At 45.0% G+C, this 22,858-nt stretch overlaps 1 protein-coding gene across 2 annotated transcripts in view; it reads right to left on the reverse strand.

Annotated features, from left to right (window-relative positions):
• Window positions 1-7,267: 7,267 nt before the first annotated feature.
• mat2b (methionine adenosyltransferase 2 non-catalytic beta subunit) overlaps window positions 7,268-22,858 on the reverse strand; it is a 31,398-nt gene continuing 15,807 nt past the window's right edge. For both annotated transcript variants that reach the window (XM_056284977.1, XM_056284976.1), the window contains 5 exons: window positions 20,625-20,739; window positions 20,302-20,454; window positions 15,931-16,127; window positions 9,170-9,283; window positions 7,268-8,615 (listed from right to left, as the gene is read on the reverse strand). In XM_056284977.1, coding sequence (XP_056140952.1) covers window positions 8,445-8,615; window positions 9,170-9,283; window positions 15,931-16,127; window positions 20,302-20,454; window positions 20,625-20,739 — 750 coding nt within the window. In that variant the 3' untranslated portion in view covers window positions 7,268-8,444. The remainder of the gene's footprint in view (window positions 8,616-9,169; window positions 9,284-15,930; window positions 16,128-20,301; window positions 20,455-20,624; window positions 20,740-22,858) is intronic.

The raw sequence follows: 22,858 nt of genomic DNA on the forward strand, positions 1-22,858 counted from the left end.
TAAGCCGGCAATAAAATAAAAGAAAGTCAACCCCCAGTTGCAGGCCTGTTTCTTTATCGGGTACGTTGGGACCCTAAACATTCCTCTTCGCTCCCCTTGGAAGCCCGCACATCCAACTTGTACTCACAAAGAATGCTCCTCTTCGTCTCGCGCTTCTCACCGCAGCACAGCAGCGAACGTCAGGCAGGCAGCCATCCTAGCTAACTGGCTAGTTAGCCGTTAGCACCATCTCATCACCATCTCGCCTCGGCAGCCCAACACGGCAACAGACGACTCCTTCTGCGTTCCTCGATGGTCGCATGAACACACCACTACACTGTACTGATAACGTTACTTCGCTAAACTAGAAGACGGCCCGACTCACTGTGGGGAGAGCCCCTCACCGCATCCAGTCCATTCGCCCGTCTTGCTGTGCTAACGACGAACACCGACTGGCTAGCTCGCTCCGTAACGTCGCTGGGTCCACATATGGGACTGACGAGTAGTCAGTTTGTCTCCCCAGTCCACACCAACAGTTCCCGGGATGGGTCTCGGTCAGACACCCGCACACATCACTGTTCACTAAACTTCAATTACATTTCTCTCACCGCAAAATAGCATAAAACAACTCGACATCAAACTGCTCCGTTTTGCTCACACCAGGGACGAGAGACCTCTTTCTCCCAGTCCAGTCTGCTCGTGCTGACGTTTCCCGCTGCCCTCTCAACCAATCACATTCAAGGTAAGGTATTCTCTCCACAGCCAACCAATCACAACAATGGTAAGTTTCAACACGAAAGTAAATGCATTTCACATTGGTAAACAACTGTTTTGCAGAACAATATCAACAATATAATATATTCATATTCAAAAGGTATACAAAATAACAAACATAGGCGAAACTCTTATCTAATAGTGCAATGTCATATATCTAAGGCCTATAATTTAACCACAGGGTTACACCAGCTTCATGTATAGCTTTTTCTAGGGTCAGGTCACTATCCATCTGTAACCTCTCTGACAGTCCATTATGTCTGATGCCGACCACTAACCTGTCTCTGATCATTTCTTCTTGTAGTGCACCATACTGACAGTTTTCTGCTAGTTTGTAAACTGCAGAGATGAAGGCCTCAGCCGACTCTCCTGGCTCTTGGCATCTCTTATTGAAACGAGCCCTTTCATAAATGACATATTTGCAAATGAAATGCTTATCAAAAGCCTCTTTTACTTTGTTGTACTTCTTAAGTTCATCATCAGTTAGGCCTAGCGTGCCTAAAACATCATCTGCTTTATCACCCAGTGTGTAAACCAGTGAATTCACTTGATATTCTTCACTCTTCTTGTCCAGTCCAGCAGCTATTCTGAATCGTTCACACCGGCGACTCCAGTTGGGCCAGTTAGCAAAGTCAGAAAAGTCAAAGTTTCCCGGCGGGTTGATAGAGAAAAGGGAATCCATCGCGTTCTTGCTGTCTTGTAACGTCACGTTCAACCGACCGTCTAGCTAGCTAGCTAGCCTAGCTGCACACAGTCTCTAACTGCTGGCTAGCTTAGCTTAGCTTAGCTAACGGGACTCACGTTGTTCGCACGTCGCGGTTATATAACTCGCCCGACAACTCCTTCCGAACGGCTCAAACGTCCTCTGGAGACGGGATCAAACTTCTGACACCATATAGTATGCTGATCCTGGGCACTATTATGTACGCATATACCACGATGTCAATACAATATCCGGTCCGTCCTCTAATAGCGTCCCTACATCAACCCCGTACTATATATATGTTCCCACACATATCCTATCATTACAAGAGTTTGCAATAAAAATACAAACCCCAATTCCAATGAAGTTGGGACATTGTGTAAAACGTAAATAAAAACATCCAAAGGAGTTGAATCAAGTGCAACTGGACTTGGTATATATCCGTGAAGACGGTTCGCCTCTCATCCAAGAGGCTTCCTCAGTTCCTGCCTTTCTGACTAGACCAAGCTAGTCTGACTGGCTGCTGATGAGACTCAGCATTTATCCTCTAGGAGTCGTTGTCAGAGCTAGAGATGTCCATGGCTCTTTGTGTTCCGATGTTTACCAACGCCCGTCTCTAACAGAGCCATAGATATGAGTGGCTCTCCTGTGCTCCGATGTTATGGCCGCGCCCGTCGTTATCGGAGCTATTGATTTGCATTTGTTTAGCAGTTTCGACTTCATTGTTCAGTGGTCATGAGAGTGGTTGAAGTCGTTAGTGAGCGACTGTTGTTCTTGGAGGCTAGGCTTCTTGAGTCTCCTGGGTAGAGATGAAAGGACAGCATTGCAAGTGGGAGATAGGTGGTGTCGCAGACCTCCTCCTCTGTTGAGGGATGGTGTTTCCAGTTTCACATAGATGGCTTCCTTCACCCCTCTTTCAAACCATCTATCTTCTCCGTCCAAACTGTGTACCTTGCTGTCCTCGAAGGAGTGTGTCTTCTCCTTTAGGTGTAGATAGACTGCTGAGTCTTGTCCTGAGGAGTTTGGCCTTCTGTGTTGGGCCATCCGTTTGTGTAGTGGTTGTTTGGTTTCTCCTATGTATAGGTCAGTGCAATCCTCATTGCATTGTACAGCATACACCAGATTGCTTTTCCGGGTGTGTGGTACACAGTCTTTGGGATGAACCAGTCTTTGTCGGAGTGTGTTGCTGGGTTTGAAGTATACTGGGATGCGGTGTTTGTTGAAAAGTCTCCTGAGTTTCTCGGAGACCCCAGAAACATACAGGATGACTGTGCTATTCCTTCTGTTCCTTTTCTCCTTGTCGCTCACCCAGTTGGTCTTTTTGGAACGTGTTGCAGTTTTCACAAAGGTCCAACTGGGGTAGCTGCAGGTTTTTAAAGCTCCCCTCAGGTGTTTGTGTTCTTCTCGTTGGGCCTGAGTGCTGCTGGGCACATTGTCAGCTCTGTGTTGCAGAGTTCTGATGATGCTCAGCTTGTGTTCCAGTGGGTGGTGTGAATGGAAAAGTAGATATTGGTCTGTGTGTGTAGGTTTCCTGTAAACCCCAGTGTGGAGGCTCCTGTCTTCCCCAATGTGGACGTCACAGGGCAAACTGTTGTTCTTTACGTCTTCCCTTGTGAACTTAATGTTCTTGTCCACTGAGTTGATGTGTTTGGTAAACGCTTGCACCTCTTGTGTTTGGATTTTGACCCATGTGTCGTCCACATATCTGAACCAGTGGCTCGCAGGTGTTCCTCTGAAGGAGTTCAGGGCCCTGTGTTCTACCTCTTCCATATATAAGCTGGCCACAATGGGCGATACTGGTGAGCCCATTGCACAGCCGTGTTTCTGTCTGTAAAACTGGCCCCTGAATTGGAAATATATAGTGTTCGGGCAAAGGTCCAGTAGTTGGCAAATCTGGTCTGGGCTGAGGTTGGCCTATTGTGGAGGGTGTCGTCCCGTAGCAAACGTTGTCTCACAGTTTCCAAAGCCTCCATAGTTAGGATGCAGGTGAATAACGAGGTCACGTCGTGGGATACCATGGTTTCATCCGGTTCCAGTTTTACGCCTTGGACCTTGTCCACGAAGTCAATGGAGTTTTGGATATGGTGAGGTGTTTCGCCCACTAAAGGGGTCAAGATGTTGGCTATATGTTTGCCAGTGTTGTACGTGACCGAGTTTATGCTGCTGACGATGGGCCTGAGGGGGATTCCATCTTTATGGATCTTAGGGAGTCCATATATGCATGGAATGTTATCTTGTGGGTAGAGACGGTGGTATTGTATCCAGTCAATGGTTCCTCCTTTCTGTAGTTTCTGTAGATACTCTATTATTCTCCTCTTGTAACCACTAGTAGGATCGCATCTCAGAGGTTCATAGGTGTCGGTGTCGCTGAGTAATGACGTGATCTTGGCCTGGTAGTCTGTTGTGTTGAGGATAACCGTTCATCTCCCCTTATCTGCTGGAAGGATAGTGATGTTTTCATCCTTGCTCAGGGCTGTCACGGCTTTCCTTTCCTCCATGGTTAGGTTGGAAGGAGGGAGTTTCGCATTGGACAGAGCTGCTGATACCTTTAATCTAAGCTGTTCTGCTTCGGTTTCCGTTAGCTTGTTTTTCCTCATGGCTGATTCTGTGGATGTGATGAGGTCAACTATAGGTAGTTGTTTGGGTGTCATGGCGAAGTTCAGTCCTTTGGCTAAGACCTCCTTCTCTGATTGGGAAAGTACCTTGTAGCCTGGGTGAGGGGCTCAAGGGTGGAACTCATGAGAGGAAGGGGGTACTTGTTATTGACGGTTATCTCATTGAGTTGGCGATAGTCAATGCAGGGTCGGAGGCCCCCGTCCTTCTTCACGAAAAAGAATCCAGCTGCCACCTGGGAGGACGAGGGCCGAATGAGCCCCGCTGCCAAGGACTCAGAGATGTACTCGTCCATCGCAGCCTTCTCGGGGATGGTCAGACTGTACAGACGACTGCTGGGAAGGGGTGCCCCAGAGTGGAGGTCGATAGCACAGTCATAAGGCCGATGAGGAGGAAGAGATTGTCCGTCGATGCGGATGGCGAGCTTGATCAGGTCATCGAGGGAGGTGGGCTCCTCCCGGGTGGCTAGCTGGTCTTTGACAGCCTCGCTGTGACCTCTCCGGAAGGTGACCCGAAGTGACTGGTCGTTCCAGCCGCTCTCAGCTGCGGCCAGCCTGAACTCTACCGAGTAGTCTGTGACACTGCCACTGCCCTGCTGGATACTGCTCAGCCGAGCACCAGGGTCCTGGCCACCGACTGGATGGTGGAAAACCTTCCGTAGTTCCGCCACAAAGTCCTCGTAGGTGAGGCAGAAACTGACCTTCATGGACCAGGAAGCAGTGGCCCACTGAGCTGCTTAGCCTGTGAGCAGGTTGGTCATGTAAGCGACACGGGCAGCATCATCCTTGGTTTGATACTCCTCGATCCATGTGAAAACACTCCCAACAAACAGTTGAAATACAACAAAAGTTGGGTGCCCCAAAAAAATATCATAGCGCGCGATATCAAAGAAATATGTTCTCTGATACTTAAGTGACTCGAGGACAGAAGTAGGGGATGGTGTCCACCTCGTCTTCAGTGTCCAAGGAGGATGATGTTGTCTACTCAGTTGCTGTCCCATCCATCAGCTAGCAGGAACACATGGCAGAGAGCGGTGACGACAATAAGGAAGGCTGGACACTGGCAACACTTGGCTAGGTCTTCTCCCTTCTTCTTCTTCTCTCATTCAGTTAAGTGTTGGGTCATGTAAGGGACATGCTGAATATGGAGCTGTCAGGGAAGAGGAGAAGAGGAAGACCAAAGAGGAGGTTTATGGATGTGGTGAGGGAGGACATGCAGGTGGCTGGTGTGACAGAGGAAGATGCAGAGGACAGGAAGAAATGGAAACAGATGATCCGTTGTGGCGACCCCTAATGGGAGAGCAGCCGAAGGTAGTAGATTGTTTCAGTCAGGTGAGACTGAAGAGGTCACTCGGATGATGGTGAAACGTTTCTGTCAGTAAACCTTGTGTCCGGATGACCTGATTCAACCTTCCTCGAGTTTCTTACCTGGGTTATTGAGCAGCATCACCACGCTTCCCCTCCTACTTCCACATGTTGGGTTGCAGAGGTTATGCAGCCACTGAAACTAGAAAAGATCAGATATACCATGAGAGGATCTACATCCAAATTCCACTCGACATGGAACTCCTTTGTAGACTTTGTGGAGGAGTTCGATGCTCAGTTGGTGGCCGGGGTTGACGGGCTTACAATCTAAATCAATCAATCAATCAATCAATCAATCAATCACTCAATCAATCAACCAACCCCGCTCTCCTATTCTCCTTTTCCCTTTTGCTTGTTTATTTATTTAGCTAATTTTCCCTTTTCTTTTGTTTATTTAATTCATGACTGTTACTTTTTTACTTTGTTAGTTGTTATGGTTTAACTGACGTTGTTTCGGGTCCATCAGATTTGAATGAAAAGGTTTAATTTTGTGTGTGTGTGTATGTCGGCCCTGTGATGGCCTGGCGGCCTGCTTATCCTGAGAGCAGGATAAGCAGTTTGAATAATGGATGGATGTTTCAGGTGGGTGGGTGGGTGTTGTAGTTGTAGGATTTGTGTTTGAAAATAAACCTTGTTTAAAAAACCAGTATCATGCCAGTGATATTTTCTAGACAAGACAACAGCTACTCCACAAATACACAAATCACTCAACTTGTGTGGTTGGTAAGACTGTTCATGGGGTCATGCAGTGGAGTGTGATAAGTATGGCGGCTGTCTGGTAGGACTTCATCAGGAGAATGACAGCTGCACAGTGTTTTCCTCTTCATCACAGCAGCCAGATGAGGAAGAAGGCAGGTAGTGTTGAGTGATAAGTATGGCTGGTGCCTGGTAGGACTTCACCAGGAGAATGACAGCTGCACAGTGTTTTCCTCTTCATCACAGCAGCCAGATGAGGAAGAAGGCAGGTAGTATTGAGTGATAAGGATGGCTGCTGTCTGGTAGGACTTCACCAGGAGAATGACAGCTGCACAGTGTTTTCCTCTTCATCACAGCAGCCAGATGAGGAAGAAGGCAGGTAGTATTGAGTGATAAGGATGGCTGCTGTCTGGTAGGACTTCACTAGGAGAATGACAGCTGCAGTGTTTTCCTCTTCATCATAGCAGCCAGATGAGGAAGAAGGCGGGTAGTGTTGAGTGATAAGTATGGCTGGTGCCTGGTAGGACTTCACCAGGAGAATGACAGCTGCACAGTGTTTTCCTCTTCATCACAGCAGCCAGATGAGGAAGAAGGCAGGTAGTGTTGAGTGATAAGGATGGCTGCTGCCTGGTAGGACTTCACCAGGGGAATGACAGCTGCACAGTGTTTTCCTCTTCATCACAGCAGCCAGATGAGGAAGAAGAAGGCAGGTAGTGTTGAGTGATAAGTATGGCTGGTGCCTGGTAGGACTTCACCAGGAAAATGACAGGCTGCAGTGTTTTCCTCTTCATCATAGCAGCCAGATGAGGAAGAAGGCAGGTAGTGTTGAGTGATAAGTATGGCTGGTGCCTGGTAGGACTTCACCAGGAGAATGACAGCTGCACAGTGTTTTCCTCTTCATCACAGCAGCCAGATAAGGAAGAAGGAAGGAGGTGTTAAGTGAAAAAGAGGTGGAGGTGTTGTGTCTAACCAGCAGGTATGACAGAACAAGCAGGTAGAAGACCTTTACCAACACATAGTACTACATCAGTGAGTAAAACATAATACTACATCAGTGAGTAGAGCTCAGGTTCCAGCAGGGTCTCTGGGTTGGCGGTGCTGATGGTTGGAGACAGACACCAGTCAGTTTCTTCATTTGAACATTCTTTACTTTATTGCAGTGAAACAAGATTGAATGGTGTGTCCAGCAGAACCACAGCAGCATACACCTCAAAACACAGTACAGACTAGCTGCTGCCATCTCATACACGGAATAGAAAACAGAATGCAGTACTCGACAGATACTACACAGAACTGTAGAGTATCCAGCAAAATCACAGTAGAGCACAGTATAGAACATATGGAAATATTTTAAATATACAGTCAAAACACAGAATAACACAGCATAGACAACTTGGAACGTAAAATATAGAAGGAATACAGTGTCCAACAATAGAATAGGACACACAGAATACAATACAACATAGAATAGAATAGAATGCCCTGCAGAAGAAACTGCTTCAACTCCACTGAAATAAAATACACATACACAAATCTATGAATAGATACTAAACACACTGTCTGTCTCTGTGTCTGTCTGTGTGTGTCAGTCAGTGAAAGACAGTCTGTCTCTCTGTATCAGTCGGTCAGTGAAAGACAGTCTGTCTCTGTGAGTCAGTCAGTCAGTGAAAGACAGACTGTCTCTGTGTGTCAGTCAGTCAGTGAAAGACGGTCTGTCTCTCTGTGCCAGTCGGTCAGTGAAAGACAGTGTCTCTGTGTGTCACTCAGTCAGTCAGTGAAAGACAGTCTGTCTCTCTGTATCAGTCAGTCAGTCAGTGAAAGACAGTCTGTGTGTCAGTCAGTCAGTGAAAGACAGTCTGTCTCTCTGTATCAGTCAGTCAGTCAGTCAGTCAGTGAAAGACAGTCTGTGTGTCTGTGTGTCAGTCAGTCAGTGAAAGACAGTCTGTCTCTGTATCAGTCAGTCAGTCAGTCAGTGAAAGACAGTCTGTGTGTCTGTGTGTCAGTCAGTGAAAGACAGTGTCTCTGTGTGTCACTCAGTCAGTCAGTGAAAGACAGTCTGTCTCTCTGTATCAGTCAGTCAGTCAGTGAAAGACAGTCTGTGTGTCTGTGTGTCAGTCAGTCAGTGAAAGACAGTCTGTCTCTGTATCAGTCAGTCAGTCAGTCAGTCAGTGAAAGACAGTCTGTGTGTCAGTCAGTCAGTCAGTGAAAGACAGTGTCTCTGTGTGTCACTCAGTCAGTCAGTGAAAGACAGTCTGTCTCTCTGTATCAGTCAGTCAGTCAGTGAAAGACAGTCTGTGTGCCTGTGTGTCAGTCAGTCAGTGAAAGACAGTCTGTCTCCAGCGCTTGTCTGGCAGAAATGGCCACAGACTCTGAGTGATGGCCAACCTGAACGGTCGCGGCTCGACGCTCAGACCCAACATCTCCAGCCTGGAACATTCCAGCTGAGGATTCTCTGGACGCAAGGCGCCCCCTGGCTGCTCCGTCAGCTACCGCAGGAGAGGGAAGGGGGAATGTGTATCTATTACTGGTTTGTCATACATACAGTACAGTGTGCACATAAAGTTCTATGTACAGTGTTTGTGTGTATTGTGTACACTGTGCATGGTTGTGGTTTATATATATATATATATATATATATGTGTGTGTGTGTTGTGTACACTGCGTATGGTTGTGGTATGTGTGTGTGTGTTGTGTACACTGTGTATAGTTGTGGTTATATATATATATATATGTGTACACTATGTATGGTTGTGGTTATATATATATATATATATGTGTGTGTGTGTGTTGTGTACACTGTGTATGGTTGTGGTTATATATGTGTGTGTGTGTTGTGTACACTGTGTATGGTTGTGGTTAATAATGTGTATGTGTGTGTGTTGTGTACACTGTGTATGGTTGTGGTTATATATATATGTGTGTGTATTGTGTACACTGTGTATGGTTGTGGTTATATATGTGTGTGTGTGTTGTGTACACTGTGTATGGTTGTGGTTAATAATGTGTATGTGTTGTGTACACTGTGTATGGTTGTGGTTACCGGTATGAGGTGAGCAGAGGGCAGGTTGAAGGCCTGGGCCATCGCCACAGCCATCTCATATTTGGTCATCTGTTCTTTTGCTGAAAAATGAAAGATTCCACGGATAGAGGGATCCTAGAGAGACAGAGAGAGAGAGAGAGAGAGAGAGAGAGAGAGAGAGAGAGAGAGAGAGAGAGAGAGAGAGAGAGAGAGAGACACACACACACACACACACAGTCAGATTATTTAACAAATTCCACCGGCCTTGGTCGTGTGGCTATTAAAGCAATCTAATATCTATATATATATCTATATCTATCGATATCTATATCTACCTATATATATCTATTCATTGATATATACACTACCGTTCAAAAGTTTGGGATCACCCAAACAATTTTGTGTTTTCCATGAAAAGTCACACTTATTCACCACCATATGTTGTGAAATGAATAGAAAATAGAGTCAAGACATTGACAAGGTTAGAAATAATGATTTGTATTTGAAATAAGATTTTTTTTACATCAAACTTTGCTTTCGTCAAAGAATCCTCCATTTGCAGCAATTACAGCATTGCAGACCTTTGGCATTCTAGCTGTTAATTTGTTGAGGTAATCTGGAGAAATTGCACCCCACGCTTCCAGAAGCAGCTCCCACAAGTTGGATTGGTTGGATGGGCACTTCTTGCGTACCATACGGTCAAGCTGCTCCCACAACAGCTCAATGGGGTTCAGATCTGGTGACTGCGCTGGCCACTCCATTACCGATAGAATACCAGCTGCCTGCTTCTGCTCTAAATAGTTCTTGCACAATTTGGAGGTGTGTTTAGGGTCATTGTCCTGTTGTAGGATGAAATTGGCTCCAATCAAGCGCTGTCCACTGGGTATGGCATGGCGTTGCAAAATGGAGTGATAGCCTTCCTCATTCAGAATCCCTTTTACCCTGTACAAATCTCCCACCTTACCAGCACCAAAGCAACCCCAGACCATCACATTACCTCCACCATGCTTAACAGATGGCGTCAGGCATTCTTCCAGCATCTTTTCATTTGTTCTGCGTCTCACAAACGTTCTTCTTTGTGATCCAAACACCTCAAACTTGGATTCATCCGTCCACAACACTTTTTTCCAGTCTTCCTCTGTCCAATGTCTGTGTTCTTTTGCCCATCTTAATCTTTTTCTCTTATTGGTCAGTCTCAGATATGGCTTTTTCTTTGCCACTCTGCCCTGAAGCCCAGAATCCCGCAGCCGCCTCTTCACTGTAGATGTTGACACTGGTGTTTTGCGGGTACTATTTAATGAAGATGCCAGTTGGGGACCTGTGAGGCGTCTGTTTCTCAAACTAGAGACTCTAATGTACTTATCTTCTTGCTCAGTTGTGCAACGCGGCCTCCCACTTCTTTTTCTACTCTGGTTAGAGCCCGTTTGTGCTGTCCTCTGAAGGGAGTAGTACACACCGGTGTAGGAAATCTTCAATTTCTTAGCAATTTCTCGCATGGAATAGCCTTCATTTCTAAGAACAAGAATAGACTGTCGAGTTTCAGATGAAAGTTCTCTTTTTCTGGCCATTTTGAGCGTTTAATTGACCCCACAAATGTGATGCTCCAGAAACTCAATCTGCTCAAAGGAAGGTCAGTTTTGTAGCTTCTGTAACGAGCTAAACTGTTTTCGGATGTGTGAACATGATTGCACAAGGGTTTTCTAATCATCAATTAGCCTTCTGAGCCAATGAGCAAACACATTGTACCATTAGAACACTGGAGTGATAGTTGCTTGAAATGGGCCTCTATACACCTATGTAGATATTGCACCAAAAACCAGACATTTGCAGCTAGAATAGTCATTTACCACATTAGCAATGTATAGAGTGTATTTCTTTAAAGTTAAGACTAGTTTAAAGTTATCTTCATTGAACAGTACAGTGCTTTTCCTTCAAAAATATGGACATTTCAATGTGATCCCAAACTTTTGAACGGTAGTGTATATATCTACCTATATATATATATTTATCGATACATGATCAAGTTATTTTAGTGTAATGATATTCAGTTTTCCATGAAACTTTTCTACACAGCCAATAAGAACTGACACACCCTGCTGCTCCATTACCTTGTAGATTCTGCCATGTTATTTCACTACAGTTTAGTTTCCCCCATTTAACTACATTTTAGTTTCTTTCTCCAGTCTTAAGGTGCCCAATGGGAAAAGGTATCATTATCACTCCATTATTAAATGTCATTATTACTGCACTGTTATGACTTTATTATATATCATCACTCCATTATTACTACATTAGTATATATAACTTTTGCTACATTATTATAACATTATTACACTGTGGAGGATGAAAGAAAGGAGACGAGACCACTTCTCCTTTTGACCACACAGCCGTGGGGTCGTTCATTTCCTCCAACTTACTCAAAATGAACAGTTCATTAGCTTAAAACCTCAGCCTCGTCTCTACCCACAATACCCCTTGCTAACCCCCGCCCACTGTCTTAAAGGGACTGTCTCTGGCCCGCATGGTGAATATGTAACTTGCAAGTAGGTCACTACACTCGCCCCCCCAGAATTCACCATGACAAAAAAAAAAAAAGCAATGTGGCGGGGGACGAATAATGCGGCCAAAACAGCCCCTCTTGAAGGGTGTAGGGGCAGGGGGGCATCCACGCCAAGGGGGCTGGGCCAGTTGAACCGGCCTGTCCAAGTCCAGGTGGGCCAGCTTGAGGCGGTCCAGCAAAACCCGCTCCTGCTTACCACCGACATCATACCTCGTGCCATACTAGGTGCATACGGGGGTGCCATTAGCAGCATCCATGGGGGGGCTGAATCCACCAGCCATCACATCCACTGGTGTCACAGGCAGAATGCTCTGCTGTGCGCCCGAATCAACTAGCAACCGCTGGCCGGAGATGGTGTCCTGAATAAACAGCAGCCTGCCTTCCTAACCCCCGCCCACTGTCTTAAAGGGATCGTCTCTGGCTCGCACGGGGAATATCTAACCTGCAAGTAGGTCACTACAATATATTATTAGTACTACATTATCACTACATTCTTACATGTAATTACTACTACATTATTATGACATTATTATATATCATTATTACTCCATTATTATTACATTATATATCATTATTACTACATTAATATGACATTATTATGTATCATTACTCCATTATTATTACATTATTATATATCATTAGCACTACATGTCACTACACTGTCACTATTACTACATAATTATATACCATTATTATGACATTATGACATATATCATATATTGTTATTACATTATATAATCATTACTATATGTCATTACTCCATTATTATTACAACCCAGCCACTGAGGATGCACAAGCCAGTGCATCCTTAGTGCCGGTCCCAAGCCCGGACAAATGGGGAGGGTTGCGTCAGGAAGGGCATCCGGCGTAAAATCTTTGCCAAATCAAATATGCGGATCATAAATAAGATTTCCATACCGGATCGGTCGAGACCCGGGTTACCAACGACCGCCACCGATACTTTTAACCAGCAGGGTGACGGTGGAAACTATGCTACTGTTGGGTGAAGGAGAAGGAGAGGGGGAAGGCATGTCCAGAGGCAGCGAGAGAGAAGGAAGGGTAGGAGTGTGGAGGTGAGAGTTGGAACATTGAATGTTGGCACTATGACTGGTAAAGGGAGAGAGCTGGCTGACATGATGGAAAGAAGAAAGGTAGGCATACTGTGTGTGCAAGAGACCAGGTGGAAGGGGAGTAAGGCCAGGAGTATCGGAGGTGGGTTCAAACTCTTCTACTATGGTGTGAATGGGAGGAGAAATGGGGTAGGGGTAATTCTGAAGGAAGAGTATGTCAAGAGCGTGCTGGAGGTGAAGAGAGTGTCAGACAGAGTGATGAGTATGAAGCTGGAAATTGAAGGTGTATTGCTGAATGTTATCAGCGCATATGCCCCGCAAGTTGGGTGTGAGATGGACAAAAAAGAAGAATCCTGGAGTGAGTTGGACAATGTGGTGGAAAGGGTACCCAAGGAGGAGAGAGGTGATTGGAGCGGACTTCAATGGACATGTTGGTGAAGGGAACAGAGGTGATGAGGAGGTGATGGGTAGGTATGGAGTCAAGGAGAGAAATGTGGAAGGACAGATGGTGGTCGATTTTGCGAAAAGGGTCGAAATGGCTGTGGTGAATACATATTTCAAGAAGAGGGAGGAACACAGGGTGACGTACAAGAGTGGAGGAAAGTGCACACAGGTGGACTATATGTTATGTAGAAGGCACCATCTAAAAGGGATTGGAGACTGCAAGGTGGTGACAGGGGAGAATGTAGCTAGGCAGCATCGGATGGTGGTCTGTAGGATGACTTTGGAGACCAAGAAGAGGAAGCGAGTGAAGACACAGCGAAGATCAAATGGTGGAAGTTGAAGAAGGAAAACTGCTGTGTGGAGTTCAGGCAGGAGTTAAGACAGGCACTGGGTGGTAGTGAAGAGTTGCCAGATGGCTGGGCAACCACTGCAGAAATAGTGAGGGAGACAGCTAGGAAGGTACTTGGTGTGTCATCAGGACAGAGGAAGGAAGACAAGGAGACTTGGTGGTGGAATGAGGAGGTACAGCAAAGTATACAGAGGAAGAGGTTGGTAAAGAAGAAGTGGGATAGTAAGAGAGATGAAGAAAGTAGATAGGAGTACAAGGAGATGCAGCGTAAAGCATAGAGAGAGGTGGCAAAGGTAAAGGAAAAGGTGTATGGTGAGTTGTATGACAGGTTAGACACTAAGGAAGGAGAAAAGGACTTGTACCGATTGGCTAGACAGAGGGACCAAGCTGCAAAGGATGTGCAACAAGTTAGGGCGATCAAGGATAGAGATGGAAATGTGCTGACAAGCGAGGAGAGTGTGCTAAGAAGGTGGAAGGATATAGAGAAGGTATAGAGAAGGCCAGAAAGAGTTGCATTGTGTCTTTGTAGATTTAGAAAGCATACGACAGGGTGCCGAGAGAGGAGGTGTGGTATTGTATGAGGAAGTCGGGAGTTGCAGAGAAGTATGTAGGAGTGGTGCAGGATATGTATGAGGGAGGTGTAGCAGCGGTGAGGTGTGTGGTTGGAATGACAGATGGGGTCAAGGTGGAGGTGGGATTACATCAAGGATCGGCTCTGAGCCCTTTCTTGTTTGAAATGGTGATGGACAGGTTGATGGACAAGATCAGGCAGGAGTCTCCATGGACGATGATGTTCGCGGATGACATTGTGATCTGTAGCGAGAGTAGGGTGCAGGTTGAGGAGAGCCTGGAGAGGTGGAGGTATGCACTGGAGAGAAGAGGAATGAAAGTCAGTAGGAGCAAGACGGAATACCTATGCGTGAATGAGAGGGAGGACAGTGGAATGGTCAGGATGCAAGGAGTGGAGGTGACAAAGGCGTATGAGTTTAAATACTTGGGGTCAACTGTTCAAAGTAACAGGGAGTGCAGTAGAGAGGTGAAGAAAAGAGTGCAGGCAGGGTGGAGCGGGTGGAGAAGAGTGTCAGGAGTGATGTGTGACAGAAGGGTACCAGCAAGAGTTAAAGGGAAGGTTTACAAGATGGTAGTGAGACCAGCTATGTTGTATGGTTTGGAGACAGTGGCACTGATGAAAAGACAGGAGGCGGAGCTGGAGGTGGCAGAGTTGAAGATGCTATGATTTTCACTGGGAGTGATGAAGGAGGACAGGATTAGGAACGAGTATATTAGAGGGACAGCTCAGGTTGGACGGTTTTATGACAAAGCAAGAGAGACAAGATTGAGATGGTTTGGACATGTGTGGAGGAGAGATGCTGGGTATATTGGGAGAAGGACGCTGAATATGGAGCTGCCAGGGAAGAGGAGAAGAGGAAGGCCAAAGAGGAGGTTTATGGATGTGGTGAGGGAGGACATGCAGGTGGCTGGTGTGACAGAGGAAGACGCAGAGGACAGGAAGACATGGAAACCGATGATCCGCTGTGGCGACCCCTAACGGGAGCAGCCAAAAGTAGTAGTAGTAGACTCCATTATTATTACATATATAATTATTACTACACTATTATTACATTACTATATATTATTAGTACTACATTATCACTACATTCTGGACATCATTACCACATTATTATTACTCCATTATTACATATCATTATTATTAAATTATATATCATTATTACTACATTATTATGACCTTATTATATATTATTACTACATTATTATATCGTTATGTATAATTACTCCATTATTATTTAATTATTATATATCATTACTACGTTATATATAATTAGTACTACATTATCACTACATTCTTATATGCCATTATTACTACATTAATATGACATTATTATATATCATTACTACGTTATATATAATTAGTACTACATTATCACTACATTCTTATATGCCATTATTACTACATTAATATGACATTATTATATATCATCATTACTACTTATTATTACATTATGTTGTTTTTTATTACTGTCTCGTGCAGTAAAAGCTCTTTGTAACATTTGACCTGCTAAAATGCCACACTCATTTAGATGATAGTTTTGCTGTACACTGAAGAAGTGAGAGTAGAACTGAATAGAAACATGAATCATAATCTAATTTTCCACAGCAAGGCTCCAGCTGTTCAGACATCCGTATGCTTTTTCTGGGAAATACTTGGGGAAAGGACGAATAATTCCCCTGTTAAAGTGTAGACTTTAAAATGCCTGCTCTTGCTAGTACAGACAGACAGGTACTGGAACCCATCTTCCTACAGATCAGCATGGAGACAGGTAGACAGACAGACGGGTACCTGCAGTCCTCTCTCAGCTATTTTCCTGCAGACGGTGGCCACGTCTCGGGTGTCAGTAGGGAATCTCTGCTGCCAGTGGTCCAGCGTGCAGCTCTCCATCTCCCCCTGCTGGACGCGACTCCACAACGCTGTCACTGCACTCTCCGCCACACACTCTACCTCCCCATACAGCACCGGTACCCGCAGCACCACAGCTCCTACACACACACACACACACACACACACACACACACACACACACACACATATAATATATACACACACAGATCACACACACATGCACATACACACACACACACAGATCACACACACACATGTAATATATGTACACACACACACACACACACACATATATAATATATACACACACACACACACACACATGTAATACATACACACAGAGATCACACACATATATGTAATATATATACACACATATGTAATATACATACACACACATGTAATATATACACACACATATGTAATATACACACACACACACACACACACATATATATGTAATAAATATATACACACACACAGAACACACTCGGACAACACAGACACGGTACACCATAGATGAGTGCCCGTGAGGGGCTTGTTTAACACCTCCGGCATCAGAAACAACAAGTTGTCGTGCTGCAGTGTGTGTGTGTGTGTGTGTGTGTGTGTGTGTGTGTGTGTAAGTGAAACACGGTGACTGGTTTACCATGATGGGACGACTCGTGTCAGACACACAGACATAATGGGATATATAGACTGACATGCAGACGGTGACAGATCAAATGAAAAACCTGAATGATTGACCCCTACAGTGAGGGGGTCCGGGGGTCTGTTATGGTGTGGGGGGCATTTTCCTGGCATGGTTTGAGTTCACTTTTCTCCTGAGTGGGAAGGGTCACTGCAGAGCAATACAAAGTTACTCTGAGTGACCACCTTCATCCTATGATGAGACATGTCTACCCTGATGGGAGGGGTCTCCTCCAGGATGACAATGCCCCCATCCACAGGACATGAGGGCTCACTGGACGGTTTGATGAAGATGATTCCACTGGGCTGAGGTGTGGTGGCCTTCACAGCCACCACACCTCAGCCCAGTGGAACACCTATGAGAGATTTTTTTTAAAAATTTATTTCTGATTTTTCCCTTTTTTCTCCCAATTTAGTGGCCAATCGATCCCTATTTTAATTCAAACACCCACCCTCGCACTCCATGCGTTCGCCAACTGCATCTCTCCGGCCGGCAGTCTCGAAGGAAAGCGCCTCCCCACTTTCGTGACAAGGCGACTCCAAGCCGAACCACTGTTTCTTCCGACACACACAGAGACGCATTCACGTGACGAACACAAGCCGACTCCGCCCCCCTCCCGAAGACAGCGTTGCCAATGATTGCTCCTTCGTCGAGTCCGGCCATAGTCGGATCTGACGAGACCGGGGCGCGAACCCCGGTCCCCAGTGGGCAACTGCATCGACACAGAGCCGATGCTTAGACCGCTACGCCACCGCGGACCCGAGAGATTTCTGACTGATGTGTTGGACAGCGCTCTCCAGTGGAATGGACAGAGGAAAGGTGAAGATGCAAGGAGCAGAGGTGACAAAGGTGGATGAGTTTAAATACTTGGGGTCAACTGTCCAAAGTAACGGGGAGTGCAGAAGAGAGGTGAAGAAGAGAGTGCAGGCAGGGTGGAGTGGGTGGAGAAGAGTGTCAGGAGTGATGTGTGACAGAAGGGTACCAGCAAGAGTTAAAGGGAAGGTTAACAAGATGGTAGTGAGACCAGACCATGTTGTATGGTTTTGAGACAGTGGCACTGATGAAAAGACAGGAGGAGGAGGTGGAGGTGGCAGAGATGAAGATGATAAGATTTTCACTGGGAGTGATGAAGAAGGACAGGATTAGGTACGAGTATATTAGAGGGACAGCTCAGGTTGGACGGTTTGGAGACAAAGTAAGAGAGACAAGATTGAGATGGTTTGAACATGTGTGGAGGAGAGATGCTGGGTATACTGGGAGAAGGATGCTGAATATGGAGCTGCCAGGGAAGAGGAGAAGAGGAAGGCCGAAGAGGAGGTTTATGGATGTGGTGAGGGAGGACATGCAGGTGGCTGGTGTGACAGAGGAAGATGCAGAAGACAGGAAGAAATGGCAATGGATGAGCTGCTGTGGCGCCCCCTAACGGGAGCAGCCGAAAGTAGTAGTAGTAGCGGTAGTGGTAGTAGCAGTAGTAGTAGTAGTAGTAGCAGTAGTAGTAGCAGTAGCAGCAGTAGTAGTAGTGGCAGCAGCAGCAGTAGAAGTAGCAGTAGTAGTAGTAGTAGCCGTAGCAGTAGTAGCAGTAGTAGCAGTAGTAGCAGCAGTAGTAGTAGTAGCAGTAGTAGTAGTAGTAGTAGTAGCACCATCATGAAAAAAAAAACGGAGGGGCTATCTTCTGGAAGAATGGGGTCATCCCTCCAGTAGAGTTCAGAGATTTGTAGAATCTATGACAAGGAGCACTGGAGCGGTTCTGGAGGCTCGTGGTGGTCCAACACCTTACTAGCACACCTTACGCTGATTTGTCCTTTAATTTGTCACCCATTTGTATATAGATAGAGAGCGACAAACAGCACGACAAAGTGATGTACAAAGTGACGAGACACATCTACATACATGGACACACACACACACACACACACACACACACACACACACACACACACACACACACAAACCCCAATTCCAGTGAAGTTGGGACGTTGTGTAAAATGTGAATAAAAACAGAATACGATGATGTGCAAATCCTTTTCCACCTATATTCAGCTGAATACACTACAAAGACAAGATATTTAAGGTTCAAACTGATAAACTTTATTGTTTTTTTTTACAAATATTCCCTCATTGTGAACGTGATGCCTGCAACACGTTCCAGAGAAGCTGGGACAGGGGCATGTTCACCACTGTGTTACACCACCTTTCCTTTTAACAACACCCAATATGCGTTTGGGAACTGAGGACACTAATTGTTGAAGCTTTGTAGGTGGAATTCTTTCCCATTCTTGCTGATGTACGACTTCAGTTGCTCAACAGTCCGGGGTCTCCGTTGTCGTATTGTGTGCTTCATAATGCACCACACATGTGCAATGGGAGACAGGTCTGGACTGCAGGCAGACCAGTCCAGTACCCGCACTCTTTTACTACGAAGCCCCGCTGATGTAACACGTGCAGAATGTGGCTTGGCATTGTCTTGCTGAAATAAGCAGGGACGTCCCTGAAAAAGACGTCGCTTGGATGGCAGCACATGTTGCTCCAAACCTGTATGGACCTTTCAGCATTAATGGTGCCTTCCCAGATGTGCAAGTTACCCATGATGCCATGGGCACTAACACACCCCCCATACCATCACAGATGTGGCTTTTGGACTCTGGGCTGATATGAATCTGGATGGTCCTTTTCCTCTTTAGCCCGGAGGACACCACGTCCATGATGTCCAAAAACAATGTGAGATGTGGACTCGTCAGACCACAGCACACTTGTCCACTTTGCGTCAGTCCATCTCAGATGAGCTCGGCCCAGAGAAGCCGGCGGGCGGTGTTTCTGGGTGGTGTTGATATCTGGCTTTGGCTTTGCATGGTAGAGTTTTAACTTGCACTTGTAGATGTAGCGACCAACTGTGTTAACTGACCATGGTTTTCCCAAGTGTTCCTGAGCCCACGTGGTCATATCCTTTACACAATGATGTGGGTTTTTAATGCAGTGCCGCCTGAGGGGTCGAAGGTCATGGGCATTCAGTGTTGGTTTTGGGCCTTGCCGCTTGCGTGCAGAGATTTCTCGGGATTCTCTGAATCTTGTGATGATATGATGGACTGTAGATGATGAAATCCCTAAACTCCTTGCAGTTGTACGTTGAGGAACGTTGTTCTTAAACTGTTGGACTATTTGCTCACACAGTTGTTCACAAAGTGGTGAACCTCGCCCCATCCTTGCTTGTGAACGACTGAGCCTTTCTTCAGGGATGCTCCTTTTATACCCAATCATGACACTCCCCTGTTTCCAGTTAACCTGTTCACCTGTGGAATGTTCCCAACAGGTGGTTTTTGAGCATTCCTCAACTTTCCCAGTCTTTTGTTGTCCCTGTCCCAGCTTCTTTGGAATGTGTTGCAGGCATCACATTCACAATGAGTGAATATTTGCAAAAAACAATAAAGTTTTATCAGTTTGAACATTAAACATCTTGTCTTTGTAGTGTATTCAATTGAATATAGGTGGAAAAGGATTTGTAAATCATTGTATTCTGTTTTTATTCACCTTTTACACAAAACGTCCCAACTTCATTGGTATTGGGGTTTGTATATACGTGTGTGTGTGTGTGTGTGTGTGTGTGTATAAAGAAAGACATGTACTTGGACAGTGGCGGAGGGTCTCTCTCTCTCCTTCCAGTTTGCTTCGGCCGTAGATGTTCAGGGGATTTGGGGCGTCGTCCTCACCATGGGGGGGGCTCCGTCCATCAAACACATAGTCAGAGCTGATGTAGATCAGAAATGCACCGCTACTTGCTGTAGCACACACAAACACACACACACAAACACACACACACACAATTTCAAACTCAACAAAATGAAGCTGCTGTGACTCTTCCATGGTGTATTTATTGTGAGCAACATCCCTTCTGCAACACTGACACAGTCTTGATGAAGGGGCACACAGACGACACTGCTGCACCCACCTGCTTCTTTGGCAACCGTGGCGGTGGCGTGCACGTTCAGATGAACAGCTGCCTCTGTGTGTCGCTCCACCACATCTGGTCTCCGCTCTGCTGCACAGTGCACGATCACATCAGGCTGACACACACACACACACACACACAATGCCCACACACACACACACACACACACACAATGCCCCCACACACACACACACACACACACACATTCGTTTTTTTATTCTTAGAAAATGCTTAGTTCACATAAAAAGTCATTCAGTAATCATAAAGTACACATGTTATACTTCATCTAACAACATCACCACATACTACCACACCAACATGTTATACTTCATCTAACATCACCACATACTACCACACCAACATGTTATACTTCCTTCAACATCACCACAAACTACACACCAACATGTTATACCTCCTCTAACAACATCACCACATACTACACACCAACATGTTATACTTCCTCTAACAACATCACCACATACTACACACCAACATGTTATACTTCCTCTAACAACATCACCACATACTACACACCAATATGTTATACTTCCTCTAACAACATCACCACATACTACACACCAACATGTTATACTTCCTCTAACAACATCACCACATACTACCACACCAACATGTTATACCTCCTCTAACAACATCACCACATACTACCACACCAACATGTTATACCTCCTCTAACAACATCACCACATACTACCACACCAACATGTTATACCTCCTCTAACAACATCACCACATACTACACACCAACATGTTATACTTCCTCTAACAACATCACCACATACTACACACCAATATGTTATACTTCCTCTAACAACATCACCACATACTACACACCAACATGTTATACTTCCTCTAACAACATCACCACATACTACACACCAATATGTTATACTTCCTCTAACAACATCACCACATACTACACACCAACATGTTATACTTCCTCTAACATCACGTACTACAAACCACGTCATACTTCCTCTAACAACATCACCACATACTACACACCAATATGTTATACTTCCTCTAACAACATCACCACATACTACACATCAACATGTTATACTTCCTCTAACAACATCACCACATACTACACACCAACATGTTATACTTCCTCTAACATCACCACATACTACACACCACGTCATACTTACTCTAACATCACCACCACATACTACACACCACGTCATACTTCCTCTAACAACATCACATACTACACACCACGTCATACTTCCTCTAACATCACCACATACTACACACCAACATGTTATACTTACTCTAACATCACCACATACTATACACCACGTCACACTTCCTCTAACAAAATCACCACATACTACACATCAACATGTTATACTTCCTCTAACATCACCACATACTACACACCAACATGTTATACTTCCTCTAACAACATCACCACATACTACACACCAATATGTTATACTTCCTCTAACAAAATCACCACATACTACACACCAACATGTAATACTTCCTCTAACATCTTCACAACCTACACAGCAACATGTTATACTTTATCTAATAACATCACCACATACTACACACCAACATGTTATACTTCCTCTAACAACATCACCACATACTACACACCAATATGTTATACTTCCTCTAACAAAATCACCACATACTACACACCAACATGTTATACTTCCTCTAACATCTTCACAACCTACACAGCAACATGTTATACTTTATCTAATAACATCACCACATACTACACATCACGTTATACTTTCTCTAACAACATCACCACAAAATACACATCACGTTATACTTTCTCTAACAACATCACCAAAATACACACCAGCATGATATACTTCCTCTAACAAAATCACCACATACAACACCAGCATGTAATACTTCCTCCAACATCTCCACAACCTACACAGCAACATGTTATATTTATCTAACATCACCACATACTACACATCATGTTATACATCCTCTAACATCACCACATACTACACACCAACATGTTGTACTTCCTCTATCATCACGTACTACAAACCACATCATACTTCCTCTAACAACATCACCACATACTACACACCAACATGTTATACTTCCTCTAACATCTTCACAACCTACACAGCAACATGTTATACTTTATCTAACAACATCACCACAAAATACACATCACGTTATACTTTCTCTAACAACATCACCAAAATACACACCAACATGATATACGTCCTCTAACA

This window comes from Lampris incognitus, chromosome 8, assembly GCF_029633865.1.
Source record: "Lampris incognitus isolate fLamInc1 chromosome 8, fLamInc1.hap2, whole genome shotgun sequence".
Taxonomy (NCBI): Eukaryota; Metazoa; Chordata; class Actinopteri; order Lampriformes; family Lampridae; genus Lampris; species Lampris incognitus.